This window comes from Salmo trutta, chromosome 19 (genome assembly GCF_901001165.1).
Source record: "Salmo trutta chromosome 19, fSalTru1.1, whole genome shotgun sequence".
Taxonomy (NCBI): Eukaryota; Metazoa; Chordata; class Actinopteri; order Salmoniformes; family Salmonidae; genus Salmo; species Salmo trutta.
Genome location: NC_042975.1, coordinates 44,315,603 through 44,334,640, shown reverse-complemented (window position 1 = coordinate 44,334,640; position 19,038 = coordinate 44,315,603). Strand labels below are relative to the sequence as shown.

At 47.1% G+C, this 19,038-nt stretch overlaps 1 protein-coding gene across 1 annotated transcript in view; it reads right to left on the bottom strand.

The window, feature by feature from the left end:
• Positions 1–1,628: 1,628 nt before the first annotated feature.
• The window catches only part of LOC115154698 (leucine-rich repeat transmembrane protein FLRT1), a 30,154-nt gene continuing 12,744 nt past the window's right edge, over positions 1,629–19,038 (bottom strand). The window contains exons 2-3 of the mRNA XM_029701177.1: positions 10,697–11,505; positions 1,629–5,263 (exon numbers count right to left, since the gene is read on the bottom strand). Coding sequence (XP_029557037.1) covers positions 3,001–5,082 — 2,082 coding nt within the window. The 5' untranslated portion in view covers positions 5,083–5,263; positions 10,697–11,505 and the 3' untranslated portion in view covers positions 1,629–3,000. The remainder of the gene's footprint in view (positions 5,264–10,696; positions 11,506–19,038) is intronic.

Genomic DNA, 19,038 nt, shown 5'->3' with positions numbered 1-19,038 from the left:
ATAACTAAACAAAATGACCGGAAGTGCTGCCTGCTCTTATGGCGGTGCACACAATCTACATACTTACTAAGGTTCTGTGTAGCTCAGTTGGTAGAGCATGGTGCTTGTAACACCAGGGTTGTGGGTTCGATTCCCATGGGGGACCTGTATAAAAGTGTTGGCTGAAATGGTACTTTCTCTCTCTCAATTTTGCCCAAACATACACATCGAGGCATGCAAGCTCAACTAGGAACAATATTTGCACACTAAAGAAATGCAATGTGTTTTATAGAAGAGTGGGGGAGTAATAGAGGTGACAGGGAATTAACAGTGAAATATGCAGGCCTGGTTTCTGTATGTAAGCTGGTTACCTGTGATATGATTCTTCCCCTCACTAATACCCAAATGTGTGGTTACTTTCAGATCAGGAAAACTATATTTTAACAGTTTTTTGTACTCTTGCATGAGGTGAAATGGCGACATTGTTGCTGCAATGTGATCGATTATACTTTAATTGTGACCCCTCTGTAAGGATGGATTTCTAAGCAGGTGTACACTTAATAGGGACACTACCACAAAAAATGGTACACTTTTAAAAGGCTCAGTATTTTTGTTTTTCCTGTAGAGACAGGTGTGGATGGTATCTCAAAGTGGAAATGAGTGATTGTCATGTTAACAGCATAAAATGAATAACATTAAATTGCTATAATTTTTATCAACATTTTCCAAAATATAAACCTGCCACCAACCATGTTGGTTGTTCCAGTTTCACATTTTGTATTTAAAATAAAATGAACACTCCTCAGACATATTGTCTGACATTCGGCCTTCTATGAAATCCTATCAGACAGAACAGCCAAGGAAGCACGATTCATTTCCACCTTGGAAACAGTAAAGTGATAAACAAGCAATGGAAAATATTACAGCAATGTGGAGTAGCAGGGTATGACAAATAGGTTTATGCACGGATGAACTCCGTCGTTCCAGAGCCATCATTTCTGTGCCGTCTTCTGCATTTGAATCTGTCTCTCGCTTTTCCTCTGTGTCTCTCAAGGTCTATTTCTCTGCCCTCCTCCCTCCCTCTTACGCTGCTGTAAGTGCTGATTCATTTACATTTGTAGTGCTACTTGGAAGAAGTGGACTGAGTTGAGGACTATCACTAGTACCTACACAAAGTAAAATAAAACTCCCCCACTGTCGTCTCACCCCCACCTCAGATCCTTCACCTCCCTCACCCCCACCTCAGATCCTTCACCTCCCTCACCCCCACCTCAGATCCTTCACCTCCCTCACCCCCACCTCAGATCCTTCACCTCCCTCACCCCCACCTCAGATCCTTCACCTCCCTCACCCCCACCTCAGATCCTTCACCTCCCTCACCCCCACCTCAGATCCTTCACCTCCCTCACCCCCACCTCAGATCCTTCACCTCCCTCACCCCCACCTCAGATCCTTCACCTCCCTCACCCCCACCTCAGATCCTTCACCTCCCTCACCCCCACCTCAGATCCTTCACCTCCCTCACCCCCACCTCAGATCCTTCACCTCCCTCACCCCCACCTCAGATCCTTCACCTCCCTCACCCCCACCTCAGATCCTTCACCTCCCTCACCCCCACCTCAGATCCTTCACCTCCCTCACCCCCTCCCACAGTGCAGGTCCACAGTGTTATGGTTTTGATCATCTACCTGATATATCTCGCTGTTTACACACTCATTTTCCCAATTCACGTTTACATGACTGCTGTGTCTGTCCACAGGATGCTCCACAGAAGTCCTCTGTCCTGTTGGGAATCGGCCCACTGGGGAACAACACAGAATGAGTGAGGGAGGCTCCCCTTCTCAACCGAATACCACCACCTTCTAAGGTAACTGGATAAGTACACAGGCACAAGAGGGAGAATGGAGGTTAGACTCTTATGTCTCAAAGGAGTGATTTGTCAGTTGGGGGGAGGTTCTATTATTAACCAACTTCTGTATTGTAATCGGACAATGTATCTTTTGCTTCAGATAGTTTCATTAAAAAGAGGTGTACATAAACATTCAAGCTGGTGCAGTCAAGAAAATGTTAACCATCAGTCGGACCTCAGGAGGTGTTTTGTATCTTCTTCTTGCTCAAAAAAAAGAACGAAGGAGTAACTTCTCCATCACAAAAGTGAAGGTCCAGTGTGAGTCATCCCCCCCAAAAAATCACAAAAAACAAAACCAATAAATAAGGGTAGCAGTGAGGGACTGATCAAAGAAACAAGCAGGGAACAATGACTTCTCCAAACACAGTCCAGTGGATGTCTATCTAAGTCAAGTATCTACAAGCCTGGGCTGCATTGAATTCAAAGCATTGTTCTGTTATAGAACCTTGCGAAAGTCATCAAGGACCCTCACCCCTGACAAGACCCTCACCCTGTGGAACCACTGGATCAGGCCACAACTAGTCTGCTAGTCACAGCTTTACAGAGCCCTGTCTTCATGTAACTGATAGGACAAACTGGGCACATCAGGATAGTTGAGGCATTTAAACGGATGAGAGAAGAGGGTGATATGGCCAGTGGGCAAGTGATGCGTATCTAAGAAGTTTGTCTCTCTGACTCTTTCAGGACTTTTTAACCTTATATCTTAGTGTCTCATGAGGCTTGCCATACATAAGCCCTGGAATGGAACTGTACCGTAAGTGAAAATATCCTGCCGTTTCAACACAGAGTGCACATTCTTCTCTCTTGTCTCGCTGAGAGAGGGAGCAGTGACGGAAAACATCCACTGATCATTACTAAGGGTGTGAAGAAGCAGTCTGTATCAACACCTGTAATGGGCCGTTCGTTCGCTCCTGCTGCTGTGTACCAGCGAGCTGTTTCCTGCAGGCATCCCAGCCAATTATTCAAATAGTGTCAGTGCAGTGAACAGCTGGCTTAGTTGGAATGGGAGACTAGAAGAGGAAGGCACAAAGTGGTTCTTCAGAAGAACCCATGCGGACAAAATACAGTATCCATACAGTACATCTAGAACAGTGTGGAACGGGCCAGGTCTATCACGTGTAACAGTAGTCTATATCTGGGATCCCTCTTTCTCTATAGCCACGGTTGGTGCCATACCCTGCATTGGACACTTGGTGGGCACCTTTGTAGAGGCCGGTGCCATTGGAGGGGAATATAGTGTGGATGATGTAATCCTCCCGGAGGGGCTTGGGCGGCTGGTGGGTAACCATGGGCGTCATCTGGAACCCTGGGCCTCGGATCTCCAGGATGGTGGTGTCCTTCTTTGTGCCTGACTCAATGTAGTCATCGTAGTGCTTGCTCTTTCTGGAGCTGCCACGGCTGTATTGTTCACGAGAAGACAGGCGTCCGGCCCGATGCCCGTACCAGCAGAAGATGGCGAATATGAGGGCCAGAGAAACAATGACAGTAGCTCCTCCAATGATCCCAGCCAGAGGCAGAGTAGCCATGTGTTCAGGGTCCTGGTTGTCCTCCTGGCCCACATCTGGCTGACTGGGGTCTGACGTCTCAGCTTTAGCGCACACTGGAGCTTCATCTGAGTCAGTGTCTCCGGCTGTCATGGCTCCTTTACCCCCAGAGCTGGTTGCCAGGGGGACCATGCAGATGATGTAGCTGGAGCGGGGGTGCAGGGAGGTGAGCAGGTACTCTCTGCGGTCTCCTCTCACCAGGGTCTCTGTGATGGAGCCCATCGCAGCGCTGGTTCCCAGCCGCAGCCAGCTAAGTCTAAAGGAGGAGGTGGGCTGGGCCACGCTCCAGGTGACACGGATGCTGTCGTGGGCCAGGGGCTTGACATTCAGGGCCAGGCTCTTACCCACTCCACTGCTACCCAGGGTGTAGTCTAGACCAGAGTCTGGGAGCCCCAGGCCGGGCCGCTTGGAGCGCAGGGTGAAGAGAGAGCCCTGTGGAGGGGAAAGGGTAGTGGAGCTAGCAGCAACTCCTCCTACTCCACCCACTCTGTCTCTGGTCCCACTGCCTGTGGCTCCAGCCCCAGCCCCAGCAGGCACTACCCCTGTGACTTCACACTCCTCCATCTGGCTGGTCAGGTCCTTGAGGGCCATGTCTCTGACCTTTTCGGGCGCCTGGCAGGTAAGACCCCTCACCGTGATGGAGTTACCCCTAGCGTGCAGCCAGTCATGTAGCCAGCGCAGGTTACATCCACAGTGCCAGGGATTCCCCCGCACCAGCAGTTGTCCCAGGCTGTCCAGGTCTTTGAACAGGCCCCGAGGCAGGGTGGTCAGGTTGTTGCCAGACAGGTCTAGTCTCTGGAGCCTCCTCATGCCGTCCAAGGAGCCACGGGGCATGTGGATCAGAGCATTGTCCTGCAGGGAGAGACGTTGCAGATGGGCGCTGGGCAGGTTGACTGGCGGGGTCAGGAGGGAGTTACGCACCAGGGAAAGCTCCGTCAGGTTGGAGAGGCGGGAGAAGGTGTCGTCTGCGATGCGCTGATTGGCCAGGAGGTTTCCGTCCAGGACGAGACGTCGCAGGGAGGAGAGGCCGCGGAAGGCGTGGGTGGGGATGGTGGAGATGCGGTTGTCGTCCAGCCTCAGCTCCTCCAGAGAGGCCGGGAGCCCAGAGGGGATGCTGGACAGGTGGTTACGAGACAGGAAGAGCAGACGCAGCCGCGGGTTGTCAACGAAGGCCTTGTCTTCGATGCTGACGGTGGAGACAGAGTTGTCGTCCAGGTGCAATTTCTCCAGCAGTGGCATGCGGGCCAGGGTGGCGCGGGGAAGCGTACGGATGTTGTTATCCTGCAGGTGCAGCTCCCGGAGGGAAGGGGGCAGGTGCATGGGGAAGTCATCCAGCTCGTTATCGTACAAGTAGACCACTAGGACGGTTAGGTGTCGCTCCAGGGAGGTGGGAAGCCCGGCGTTGTCTATGTGGTTGTTCTGAAGGTAGAGCACAGTGGCAGAGAGGGGCAGAGGGGGGATAGAGCTCAGGCCACGGTCGTTGCAGTAGATGAAGTCCTCATCACATCGGCACACCGAGGGGCACACCAAGTCTTCCTCCTCATCGTACCCTGTGGCTGCAGCAACCTCCAGCACCTCGGCCAACAGAGTCAGGCAGAGCATCAGCAGGAACAGCCAATCACGCAGCTCGGCCACTCCCTCCGGCGCCATGGTGCTGATAATCGACTTCCCTTCCTCTCGGTCTCAACTTCCCTTCCTCTCGGTCTCAACTTCCCTTCCTCTCGGTCTCAACTTCCCTTCCTCTCGGTCTCAACTTCCCTTCCTCTCGGTCTCAACGTCTTAGCTCCTTGAATCCTAATGATGAGCTCAAATCAGGTCGGCTCCTTCAGCCCTAGAAAGAATGAAAAGGAGACAGGTTTTAGTTAACAATCCGCTCAAGTGACCAGATTACTAAGAAGGTTTCATTGAAATTCCAAAATCACTTCAAATTGCCAGGATATAACAAGCTTGACAATGTACCCTTATTTAATTCTGCCTAAACCATATCCAACAAATGATTCATGGTCACATGGAAATTGAACTGCTACAGTATACTAATCCCTTTTAATATCTCGACTTCAATCCCCTTGTCATGGTGAAGTGGCAGTATTGTAATCTGCTTCCAGCAGGAGTTGGAGGAGAGTATTTTTCTTGAAATCAATTTCAGTAAAAGAAACAATGAAACATATCAAATATATCAAATCATTTTGAGAAATTGAGTCAGACAGTAAAGGGAAATTACAACACAATCCATACAGTTTTGTGATCTGTCTACTGAAAGAACCGGGCCTGGTTAAATCCAATAACTAGGGCCTGTTATTGCTGGTCTGACCACATGTTCAGGGACATCTCCTGGCCCTATAACATACACAATAGTGTATTTGTTTGAATTCTCCCAGAGCGCACTGGCCAAGCAGATTGTGTAAACAGAACATCCCACAGTTTTTACATGAACTATTCCATGTGTGTGTGTGTGTGTGTGTGTGTGTGTGTGTGTGTGTGTGTGTGTGTGTGTGTGTGTAAGCATGAGTGTACCGTATGTGTTTGTGGCAGAGTAGAGCGAGGCACTGTGTGTATTTTTGAGTCTGAGCAGCTGTGCAAATAAGTCTATCAAACAGAGTGTATTTGGGTCAGTCCCTTTAAAGGCAAGATTGATTGATGTGGCAGAGAGAGTGGGAGGGATTAGGGGAACATATTGAGTTGTGATTGGGTGGATTAAGCAGGCGTCAGAAAGAATGGCACATAGATAAACTATCTTAAGCACTTCCAACAGTTATATTAGTTTGTCCATTCCATGGTTACTCATTTGGCTTATGCTTTCAGGGCTGGTCCAATCCACAGAAAATTACCTAATTTACAGCTACGGTACAGATGCATTAAGGTTGTGAGAGACTGTGTGTGTGTCCGTGTATAATTGTAGGGGTACAAGCTGTGTGGCAGTGTACAGTCACAGATGTCTATAGACGTGTGTGAGCATGAGCCAAGCTGTACACGACACGTACTGCATGTGTCCCCACACGTTGCTGCAGTCAAAGTTACAGTCATCTGTATTCGGGAGACGTCGGGCAATGTGGGGCTGCGTGAAGGGAATGGGGAGGGTGTTTGTGTGGAAATGGGCTGGCCAGACAGGCAGTCGCCTAAGGCAGGGTACAGTACACAAAACAGCCCTACACTTTCCAATACTGGAACTGGAGCAAGATGGAGAGGACAGCCGGATCAATTTACATGGAGAAAACGAGAGAGACAGAAAGGAGGGAGAGAGAGAGAGAGAGAGACAGAGAGAGAGAGAGACAGAGGAGAGAGACAGGAGAGAGAGAGAGAGAGAGGGAGAGACAGAGGAGGGAGAGAGAGGAGGAGGGAGAGAGAGACAGAGGAGAGACAGGAGAGAGAGAGAGACATAGGAGGGAGAGAGAGAGAGGGAGAGACACATAGGAGGGAGAGCGAGAGAGAGAGACAGCGAGAGAGAGACACATAGGAGGGAGAGAGAGAGAGCAGTTCTAGAATAAGCGCATTGACTGTTGCTATCTTCACCATGATATCCACCACAGAAACCATATCTAGCAGCACTCACATCCACATATTCATGATAAGGAAAATCTGGGAATGATAACCAAAGACGATGGCAGTGTATCGGGAAATCCCCTCGATTGATGGCAGAGTGGAGATAATACTGGCACGAAGCTTATCTTACATGCCCATGTCCTTGAATCTAATTTCAAATTTAGGGATTGGTGCAGAGGAAGGCGTGATGCAAACAAGAGATGGCTAAGGTGATGAAGGAAATAAATAAATCAAAGGATGGTCAAAATAGAGGAGGCTGAAAAGAAAAAAACATTCCCCATATACTTTTGCTATGCTACAATGTGGCCCGATTCAGTCATCCTTGTACTATCAACTCTCCAAAATGTAATGCCCGTAGATTATTGTTTGTATGTATCTCAATACAGGATGAATGAACCATTCTGCAAGGCCTTGTCTTTGGCAGTAATGTACAGTATATAGTATTTTCTGTGAGAGAGAAACTATTAGAACCCCATTCATTGTGCTTGAGTCAGCAGAGTCCAATCAGTGAGCTTCATTGCTTGTCTGGAAAAGACCCTAGGCCTCTTCAGAGTCATTAGTTCTGAACGGATGCTACTGCTAGTAAATCTGAATCAGCTGCCTTCAAAATGTCCTGTAGTCTACAAACGAACGTGACAGAAACACATGATTGTATTTAACACGTTTAAAATATAGCATTATTAATGGCTTTGAAAGATGCACACATCAATTTATAAATAATTACATGAACGTATCTAACCCACCCAATTTATAAATTCAGAGCAGATGCTTAAAATCAAAGTAATGTGCAGACGGTACTGTTACCATATCTTACATTTCATCTGAATACTGTCCCTTAGGGCCAAATCCTAACATGGAGATGTGCACATTCAACTTTAAGTCAAATCTCCCAGTGACCGTACTACATGATTTCTGTGAACATTTCAGTAACAGCCGTGAATGTTAGGTTAGAATGTTACCCATGAGTCATTGAGGTTAAGTGCCTTGATGTGAGCACTACACCACTATGCATGTTCCACCTGGGATTTGAGACAGTATCCATCTTGTTGCTAGTCCATTTCCCTACCCACTCTGCTGCTGCTGTTACTACTGTCGCTGCTGCTGCTCTATGAATTCATTTGGCTCCATGTCTCTTCCCCAGGAACCCCAGATTAAAAGTAAATCCTGTAAGCATTAACAGAGGAGTCGTGGCCCCCCTGCAGCAGAATGCTGCCACATGGAGTGGAGGGCCACTCTGACACATGAGCAGAGACGAATACCAAATACATCAGATTATATAAAATAGGAATATATGAATATGAAATGGTGCATGTGATTTTCTGGTGCTGACGATTTCAGTGAATTCCTGACTGTGATATGTCCAGGTTGGCTGTTAGATCTGAATTGAAAGAGGTGCTACATCATCATGGACGTTTTGCCATGTTAGCACTTCACTCTCTCTGTTATTGCATTTCCCAGCCAGACTAGAAGTACTTTAGTGGATACACACACAACCTGCTATAGATTCCACTAGCTTATAAGGCAATACTGCACAAACAAGGGTTTTTAGAAAACTCAATATCTATGCATTAACTTTTTTTTATCCACTTATGTTACTTGGCAATTACAGGAAAGACTCTAGATTTAAAACTCTCAAGTTCTCTTTCTCTCTCTCTCTGACTCTATATCTCTCTTTCCGTCTCACATACTGTACTTCTATTCCGGGAGTACATCCGGGAGTCCATTTTTTATTAGTTGAGTTGGCAACACTTTTAACCAAAGTAGAAATTAAAAGCAGAGAATACCCATTAATAAATCAAATCCACAATTTAGATTTCAGGATGGGGGGGGGGGGGGTAATGGTCGGATGGGGGCAGAATATATCTTTTAGACGGATTAGTGTACATGAAATCGTTTTTTGCTGCCGTCACTCTGACCCTGCTTCTCAGTTTGAGCATGGTGGTGGTTTGGAGCGGTTGAATTGGACGTGCAGAGGCCAGGCAGAACCAGAGGCCAGGCAGAACCAGAGGCCAGGCAGAACCAGAGGCCAGGCAGAACCAGAGCCAGCCTGTATCATCTGTTGAGGCTATAAGCCACCCCCTCCTCCTGCTCATCCTCCCTCCCCATCTCTGTTGGCATACAGTACACTGCCCAATTTAGAGATAAAATAGACATACAAATTACACAGGAAATGACCTGTGTGTATGTCATAGGCTGGTGGGAGGACTTATAGGAGGACGGGCTCACTGTAATGGCTCGAATGGACTCAATGGAACGGTATCAAACACATCAAACATATGGAACACATGTTTTACTCTGTTCCATTAATTCCATTCCAGCCATTACAATGAGCCCGTCCTCCTATAAGTCCTCCCACCAGCCTCCACTGTATGTGTGTCCACATCTGCATGCACATATTTGCCGTTGTTTATGCATGTGTGGGGAGGACTCAAGCCAATGTTCTAGTGTGCAATATAAAGAGAGAGGTTTGTGTAACATGTCTAATTGAAGACACCGTCTCTCTCTCTCTCTCTCTTTCCTTTCCTCCCTCTCTTTCTCCCTCTGCCTTCCTTGTCACACTCCTCTCCTGCACGTGCCCTGCGTGAGCAATGAGGTGGCTGATTGAGTCACAATTTCTCCCTGGTTTTCACTCTCTCTCTCTCTCTCCCTCCCTCCCTCTTTTACCATGCTTCCCTGTTTCACAACCTCTCTTCCCTCTTCCTCTCCCCTACACTTCTATGTATTTATATCAAAACATGTCTTAATCCTTCATTCTCTGTTTTATGAGTAAGTCGCTCTTTTTATCGCCTGCTCCTCGTCTTCCTTTGATTCTTCCATTTCATCTGTCCCTCTTCCTCTCTCTGCATATTTCTATGCATCCTTTGGTGTGTGACCAGTGCACTACTCGCTCCTCTCTTCCCGTACCTCTCTCTCTCTCTTTTTCTCTCTCCCTCTCGTTCTGTCTCTTTCTCTCTGGTCTACGCCGGTGGTTCTTTAATCCCGTCTTACTCTGTCCCTTTCTCCTTCAGCTGATGAATACTTAAAAGAGAAAGAACATGGAAACCCTCTCTCTGACAAACCCTCTCTCTGACAAACCCTCTCTCTGACAAACCCTCTCTCTGACAAACCCTCTCTCTGACAAACCCTCTCTCTGACAAACCCTCTCTCTGACAGACCCTCTCTCTGACAAACCCTCTCTCTGACAAACCCTCTCTCTGACAAACCCTCTCTCTGACAAACCCTCTCTATGACAGACCCTCTCTCTGACAAACCCTCTCTCTGACAAACCCTCTCTCTGACAAACCCTCTCTCTGACAAACCCTCTCTCTGACAAACCCTCTCTCTGACAAACCCTCTCTCTGACAGACCCTCTCTCTGACAAACCCTCTCTCTGACAAACCCTCTCTCTGACAAACCCTCTCTCTGACAAACCCTCTCTCTGACAAACCCTCTCTCTGACAAACCCTCTCTATGACAGACCCTCCCAATAAACAAATGCTGGATAATAACCTTCAGCATCTCTTCCAGTCCCGTACACTAATTATTATTGCACCAATCAGGTTACAATACAATTCAATTCATCAATCTGTTAGCCTATTACAGGCTGATGTGCTATCTAAATGCGTTACTTTGAATAAAAAAAGCCCTTTGTGTTGTAAATTATACAGATTTGTGGTAGCGAGAAAGTGCTAATTAAATCCATGGCTAATTGTTAGTGGAGATGATGTGAACACAGCTCTCTCACCTTGTCTTGTCCAAGCTGGAGCTGTGAGTCTGTCACCCCTGGAGCCTGTGGGTCCTGGTGCAGTGGATATATAGATACAGTCCACCTCCAGGATTCAGACTGCTCCCAGGCAGCCCTACTGTACACTTGCCTTAGGCCTTGGTGTGGGCTTGGATTTTCCCAAGAAAAAAATCCTTCAGAGAAAATGCTGCTGGCTGTGGGAGTAACAGAGTGTGCTCTATCTCAGTAGAGCCCTCGCTTCGATTCCCGGAATGTCTGATCTCAAAGCCATATCCCAATCGAGTCCACATCATCCCATCCGTTTCCCTCTCAGAGCTGGGCAGAATGGGATGGAATATACTAAGGAGACTGAATATTTCGACTGATCTAAAAATAATAAAAGTAGGTTTAGCCTAAGATCCTGTTGCCCTATTCTATTCTATTCTATTGTATGCCTCAGTTCCTTTACCAAAACTGAATCCCACATATATTAGTATATATATTAGTCTTCTAGGAGACAGAAAAGTGTTCTTGAACAAACAACATTGCGAGCATTAAACCATTATTGGGCTTTGGTATTTGAAAATAATTAACTGAGGCCAATCATAAGACATGATACTCAGTCCCATTCAAAGACCTTCATGCTGACTCCAACCTTGCTTCTTTGAGGGTAGCGTTCTTGAAACTGTTGAAAATCTTTTTAGGTCGACCTGTTCTGACGTAAGTAGAGACAGATTCCTCTCTGTGTTGATCAGAGGAGATGAAATCCCTCTCCAGTCACACCTGTCGTTTGGTGCGCCGCTGTAGCCTCAGCCTTTCACAGTTACTCTCTGTGTGAAGAAAACAGGAAAAGCCATGCGTGATGCACAAGCGTATCATATAAACACAGTAACAATGACGTACAGTCATGATAAATAACACTTGAACTTGATGAAAGGCAAAGGGTCACAGGATATAATGTTTATCGTGACAACATGATGTGTTCCTATGATTAAAGAACGATGAAAAGCAGAACAAGATACCGCATAAATCGGAACAAATACTATGGAATAATTTGACCATCTATCCATCCATTCATGAATCAATATGTACAGTATCTATCGTTGTATTTAAAGCAGGATCGGGGTCAATTTGAATTTACAGTTAATTCAGAAGTAAACTAAAACTCCAATTGAATAATTGAGAAAAAAAAGACATTTATTGTCAATTGTTTCTCAATAAAGGAGAAGCTATTCATTTAAAACGATTCAAGTTTTTAGTTCACTTCCAGAGTCGAGTGTTTTGAATTGGAATTGACCCCAACCCTGATTTACAGTGTAAACCCTCCAGGTGTCTGTTATAACACCCTGTTATAACACCACATATGAAGCTCTGGAGGAAGCCATTGATGTGAGAGCAGAAACAGCCGGGATACAACAACAATCAGAATCTCATCACATAGGTATTGTCCTTTATGCTCCAGGGATTTAGTAGAACGTAAATACACCTAAACGCATTTAGCCTACGCGCCTATGGGTAATGGGTCATGCTGGGTGAGGAACGATGAGCACGTTGGAGGATTAACATTCAAAGGTATGCAAAATGTAGACCCCGTGTCTCACATTGGACTGTCGCGATGTGTGAGAAAAACAGCTGCGATAACACCCTTCCTAAGCAGTGGGAAGTATGAGAGACCTTGCTGAAGTGTGAATAACATTCACATATGGGTGTGTGAAATCTCTGTGTGAATAATACTACATTTATGTAGGGTTATAGCTGTGTGTGTGTGTGTGTGTGTGTGTGTGTGTGTGTGTGTGTGTGTGTGTGCGTGCGTGCGTGCGTGCGTGTACGGCTCAGTGTGTTCCTCCCTCTAGCTCTTCAACTATTCTACACACACCATCACCTCATCGCTGCCTCTCAATTTATCATTTAGTGAGGGATGTGGGAGGTGGGAAGAGAGAGGGAGAGGGAGATGACAGGGAAGAGAGGAGAGGAGGGGAGGGGTCATGAACTCATTGGAGAATAGGTTGGAAGCAGGAATTACTGTCAGCCTGAGCAACGGTTCAATTAGGCTGAACTCAACTGGTGACAGGGAAGGGACACTGGTCAATCCTAAGGAGAACTCAAGCATGCTCAAACACAAACCCTCCCTAACGTGTGTGTGTGTGTGTGTGTGTGTGCTCGGAATGTGTGATTTACATTTACATTTAAGTCATTTAGCAGACGCTCTTATCCAGAGCGACTTACAAATTGGTGCATTCACCTTAAGATATCCAGTGGAAAAACCACTTTACAATAGTGCATCTAAATCTTTTGGGGGGGGGGGGGTAGAAGGATTACTTTATCCTATCCCAGGTATTCCGTGATCAGACGCCGTGTACGCTTGCATCTTTTTCTCCACGTGGGTCTTCTGCAGCTTCGTGTGATTGTGAATACATGAATGTGATAATGTTGTGATCGGCTGAATTAGGCCATCTGTCAGCATGTGAATTGTGGGTATGATGTGTGGCTACTGGATGCAGAACAGCCACCAAGAGACGGCCAACAGTCCCCAGTCCGCAGTAAAATGGGAAGATGCGCCGGCTGTATTGCTCTGTGTTCATTAGCTTATTGTATTATTAAAATTGCATTGAAGCATCACAGCCCTTTTCCCTTCTGCCTGCCTTCCTCTTCCACTCTCTCCATTTTATTGTTCCCAAAGGTATTAGCGAAAGGAAAATCCTATACCGTTTTGACAAAGATGTGTCGAGTACATAAACAAAGAATACAATGCAGTGTGTGTCCGTTTGTTAGTCACTCTGATTTAATATGAATCAGTCACTGGAGACAGCGGAGACGCAGTAACCTGAAATGATTGGACACACACATACTCTCTCGCACAGACACGGTGCGATGTGACTGGACTTTTAACACTGTGCTGCACATAACATCTATTCACTGGCAGTGGCGAGAGAGAGAGAGAGAGAGAGAGAGAGAGGAGAGAGAGAGAGAGCGCGCAGTGGAGTGGGGGAATAACAACAATTATAAATACAGAGCGAAGAGAGAAAGTATGTGAGACTATCTCACATTATCAGATGGCCCCAAACTTTTCTTCTTTCACACCTAGGACAACATTTACAGTAAACTCCTCCTTATTCCCTGTCTCTGTGTCTCTGAGGCTGGGCTCGGCGGGCAGCTGAAAGAGAGTGTTTTCTCTTCCTCCCTCCACTGTAGAGCATCAGTCCTAATAAGAAAGCTTTTAGCACAGTTAATTAAGAGACCCATATGCAGCATGTGATGCTCAATTTACCCTCTCTCCTCTCTGTCTCTCTCATTCTCTCTGTCTCTCTCGTTCTCTCTGTCTCTCTCGTTCTCTCTGTCTCTCTCGTTCTCTCGGTCTCTCTCATTCTCTCTGTCTCTCTCGTTCTCTCGGTCTCTCTCGTTCTCTCGGTCTCTCTCATTCTCTCTGTCTCTCTCATTCTCTCTGTCTCTCTCATTCTCTCTGTCTCTCTCGTTCTCTCTGTTTCTCTCTGTCTCTCTCGTTCTCTCGGTCTCTCTCGTTCTCTCGGTCTCTCTCGTTCTCTCGGTCTCTCTCATTCTCTCTGTCTCTCTCATTCTCTCTGTCTCTCTCGTTCTCTCTGTTTCTCTCTGTCTCTCTCGTTCTCTCTGTTTCTCTCTGTCTCTCTCGTTCTCTCTGTCTCTCTCATTCTCTCTGTCTCTCTCCCCAGCTCTCCCTCCCTCTAATCTCATTCAAAATCGTTCTCTGTGACTCCCTTTCTCCTCATTTGCGGATTTCTCTCCATAAATCTCTCCTTCCATCCCTCTGCTCTGTCTGCAGTCTGGCCTTTCTGTTTCATCTACCCTTTTGTGCCGGTGCCATTTTGAGCCCTTCAGACAGTTCTCTATTCTGCGATCAGCCGTCTCTCTAAATGCTTAACTAGATGAGATTGGACGTGCCTTATTCAGGCGGAGGAGAGAGGGTGAAGAAGAAAGTGGTTGCAGGGGAAATGTGAAAAAACTAAAAAGGCGGGGGAAATGTTAATTGACGAGATAGCGGCAGGAAAGCAGTCTTCATCGGAAATACAAATATTGGTGCGGACTGAGCCAAATAGAGTAGCAAGTGAGACTAATGTCAAGAGAAGAGGGACTATATAGGGGGGGACAGAGAATGATGTGGGTGTGGAGGGTCAAGAAGGACAGACAGTCTGTAACGTGGGTTGTATAAAGGAGGACAGACAGTCTGTAACGTGGGTTGTATAAAGGAGGACAGACAGTCTGTAACGTGGGTTGTATAAAGGAGGACAGACAGTCTGTAACGTGGGTTGTATAAAGGAGGACAGACAGTCTGTAACGTGGGTTGTATAAAGGAGGACAGACAGTCTGTAACGTGGGTTGTATAAAGGAGGACAGACAGTCTGTAACGTGGGTTGTATAAAGGAGGACAGACAGTCTGTAACGTGGGTTGTATAAAGGAGGACAGACAGTCTGTAACGTGGGTTGTATAAAGGAGGACAGACAGTCTGTAACGTGGGTTGTATAAAGGAGGACAGACAGTCTGTAACGTGGGTTGTATAAAGGGAAGTGCTCACATTTTCTTTAATGAAAACACTTAACAAAAAACAACAAAAACGACAGCCAACAGTTCCGTCAGGTACATGGACAAAATGGAAAACACCTACCCACAAAAACCCAGGAAGAAAAACCCCTACTTAAATATGATCTCCAATCAGAGACAACGAGGACCAGCTGCCTCCAATTGGAGATCAACCCAAAAAACAACAACATAGAAACAGAAAACCTAGAACACAAACATAGGAATAGAAAACATAGAAAAACACAAAACACCCCCTGTCACGCCCTGACCTACTCTACTATAGAAAATGACATCTTACTGGGGTCAGGACGTGACACAGGCCATGTTTTAAAGGATATGAGAGAGGAAGTTAGGAAATGAGAAAGGTGACATAGATAGGAGGGGAGAGAATCAGAGGGGGTGACGGAGGGAGAGATTTTTAAACCTTCATCCTTGTGATGCAGCTCTAATTAAAAACAGTCTCAGGTTCATGATCAGATGATTCATTATTTCACTGGCCATAAAAGGGCTGTGTGAGCATCCCCGGGGGACGAGGACAGGTCACTAAACCTGTCACTAAACACACACACTACTGTCCATGTGCCACACGCTAATATACGGTGCACACAGAGGTGAGCGTGCCAGTAAGATTTGCGGATGAAGAGACCACCCCCCTTTTATAAGGATCAGAGTGTGATTGCTCTGCTTCAAGCATGTGATCAGGTTGACACGTCCACTTGTTTTTATTGGCTCATTTGGATCCATTAGCTTTCGCAGAAGCAGCAGCTACTCTTATTCTAATCAAATTAGCATTTTTCCTCCATTTTACAGGATTGGTTATTCACTAGTTCAGGGTTTCCCAAACTCGGTCCTGCACTCAGCAAAGTAATCCAAGAGTATTCATTAACAACCCCTAGATGATGGGTTCAGCTCTTCCTGTCACAGAATATCACTAGAAAGATTCACCATTCACTTTACATACAGTGGTTTTTCTACCTGTGTAGTAACACTGTAGTAACAACATTTTTCATCAACATGTTCTTCAATAAACAGATATGTAGCTAAGTACATGAGAAAAAGGACATTACCAATCATACAAGTAAAGCTATAAGAATGCATATGGCCGGAAAGTGCACAATACCCATTTGTCCCTCTCTTATGATGTGCAGTGGGAGACAGATTGCAGAGTTGCAGGCAGAAGTTGTCCATGCCCTCAGCTGAGTTTGATCAATTCTGTCTGCTGATCTCCACTAATCACTGGAGCCTGTCACGGGCACAGACACGCCCCTTTCTCCCCCGAGAGGAAAGATTCTGCTGCCGATCCACATACTGGCACCCCTTCAACACATACACACACACACACACACACACACACACACACGGTGTGCATCACTGACCACCTAACCACATCATCCCTCTATACCCCCTCTTGCACATGGTAAAGTATCCTCTCCATGTCTCCCCAGTAACAAAACAAATCTAGACCACATCCCTCTTCTCTATCCTCTATCTCCTTGTGCTCTTTCTGGATAACACGCTCAGATACAAACATGTCCATGACACACTCACACACACACACACTCTATGCCCTTTCTCTCTCCTGCTCTCTGTATCAGTGTAATTGATGCAATGACTGGAAATAAACAGGCAATTTAAGTGCTGGACACCTCACTGCTCTCTCTCTCTCTCTCCCTCCTCTCTCACCCTCCTCTCTACCTGCTCTCTGCTCCACCTCTCTCTCTCCTCTCTGCTCCCCCTCCCTCTGCTCCCCCTCTCTCTCCCTCCTCTCTGCTCCCCCTCTCTCTCCCTCCCCTCTCACCCTCCTCTCTGCTCCCCCTCTCTCTCCCTCCTCTCTGCTCCCCCTCTCTGCTCCCCCTCTCTCTACCTCCTCTCTGCTCCACCGCTCTCTCTCTCTCTCCTCTCTGCTCCCCCTCCCTCTGCGCCCCCTCTCTCTCCCTCCTCTCTGCTCCCCCTCTCTCTCCCTCCTCTCTCACCCTCCTCTCTGCTCCACCTCTCTCTACCTCCTCTCTGCTCCACCTCTCTCTCCCTCCTCTCTGCTCTGCCTCCCTCTGCTCCCCCTCTCTCTCCCTCCTCTCTGCTCCCCCCTTTCTGCTCCCCCTCCTCTCTGCTCCCCCCCTCTCCCCCTCCTCTCTGCTCCCCCTCTCTGCTCCCCCTCTCTGCTCCCCCCTCTCTGCTCCCCCTCTCTGCTCCCCCCTCTCTCCCCCTCCTCTCTGCTCCCCCCTCTCTGCTCCCCCCTCTCTGCTCCCCCCTCTCTCTACCTATATGCTTCCTCTCTACCTCCATTATCTAATGCAGAAGTCCCACAGTCACACACAAGTGGAGGAAGGGGGGACAAGGTAGATGCACAGAGAAAAAGTGGTGAGAGGGAGAGGGACAGAGGGCGATCAGAGAACACAGGCTAATCTCATCTGTGACTCATATTTGGATGACACCTTTAAATTACATCTTCAAACCCCTCAGGAGGGCAACAGGGTGTCACCCACTAAACCATTGTCGCCACCTCTGTTCCCAGGTTGTTTGATCAATATAGACTCTGTTTTTGGTCAATTCCACATTTGGGAGGGTGTGAAAAATGACATGGCGGCTTTGATTGATGGTGCAGCAAGGTAGAGAGGGAGGAGAGCTGAGTGAGCAGCACTCGGTCTGTGACTTCCATTTAAAAAGTCTCCGCCGTTTGAATGATGGGTCACCCTGTCCTAACCACTCAGCCCAATGAACTGTGCTAGCCTCCAACCTCTGAAAGCCTGCAGGCAGCTAGCTCTGACAACAAAGACACAAACAACCACCCAGTCTGAGCTAACCAGCCACATCAACCCCACCAACCTCCGAATGCTGAGTCGATGGAGGACGCTCTGCAAGTGTGTGTGTGTGTGTGTGTGTTTCTCTCATCCCAGTTCCCCCTGTTAGTATCACTTCTGTTCAGTCAGACTGCATGAATATTAAAAGGTTGCAGCCCCAGTTATGTGTGCTTCTGAGTTAATAATAAATAGACTCTAATGATTTAATGGGTTCGCATGTTGACACATCCCATAGGCTTTGGGCCACTTGAGCCACCATACTCTACATACACACGCTAATGGAGAAAGAGACTGAGGGATAGAAAGAGACAGCAGAGAGGGACAAATGGAAGGAGACGGCAGTAAAGAGAGAAGAGGGGGACATTGGCAGAGCTCCCATTTAATTCTCGAGGTCTTGATCCTCTCTCTCTTTGACAGAACATCTCTAATGCTGTTTCTTCTCCATCGCAGTCTCCACATTCCCACTTGATTTCGAATTTGTCACTCTCCCTCTGTCTCTCCTCTTGTTCCCTTGGCTTTTTCTATTTCTCTCTCAATTGCTTTTCTTTCTGCGGTCCACTCCACCAATCCCCCGCTCTACCTCAACACCCGTCCAGATGCACACACCCTCTCTCTCTGTGTCAACCTTCATCTTGTGGGTCCTTTCCCAAACTGACCACAAGGCAATATTCCATTAGCTATATTGCCTATTTTACAATTGAAAGTGAGTGCAGCTTCCATTGTCTCCCGTTAGCCCTTCAAAAGCGTCTCGTCATAAACCCACTCCCTTAATAACACCGCCACAAAGGGCAATAACTTCACTTCCGCCTTGAGACAACTTCCTATGTTTGCCAAGCCAGTATTTCTCGAAAAATCCCCTTTTTTCCTCTCTCCTTTCTTTCCAGACGGCGTGTATGCTGGAACAAATCCACACCCATATGGTTCCCTATGAGTGTCCTCCACTGAAGCCTTCTAGTTGTCAGACACTTTGCCAAATTGCATATCAAGAATTCAAGGTGGCACTCTGACAATGC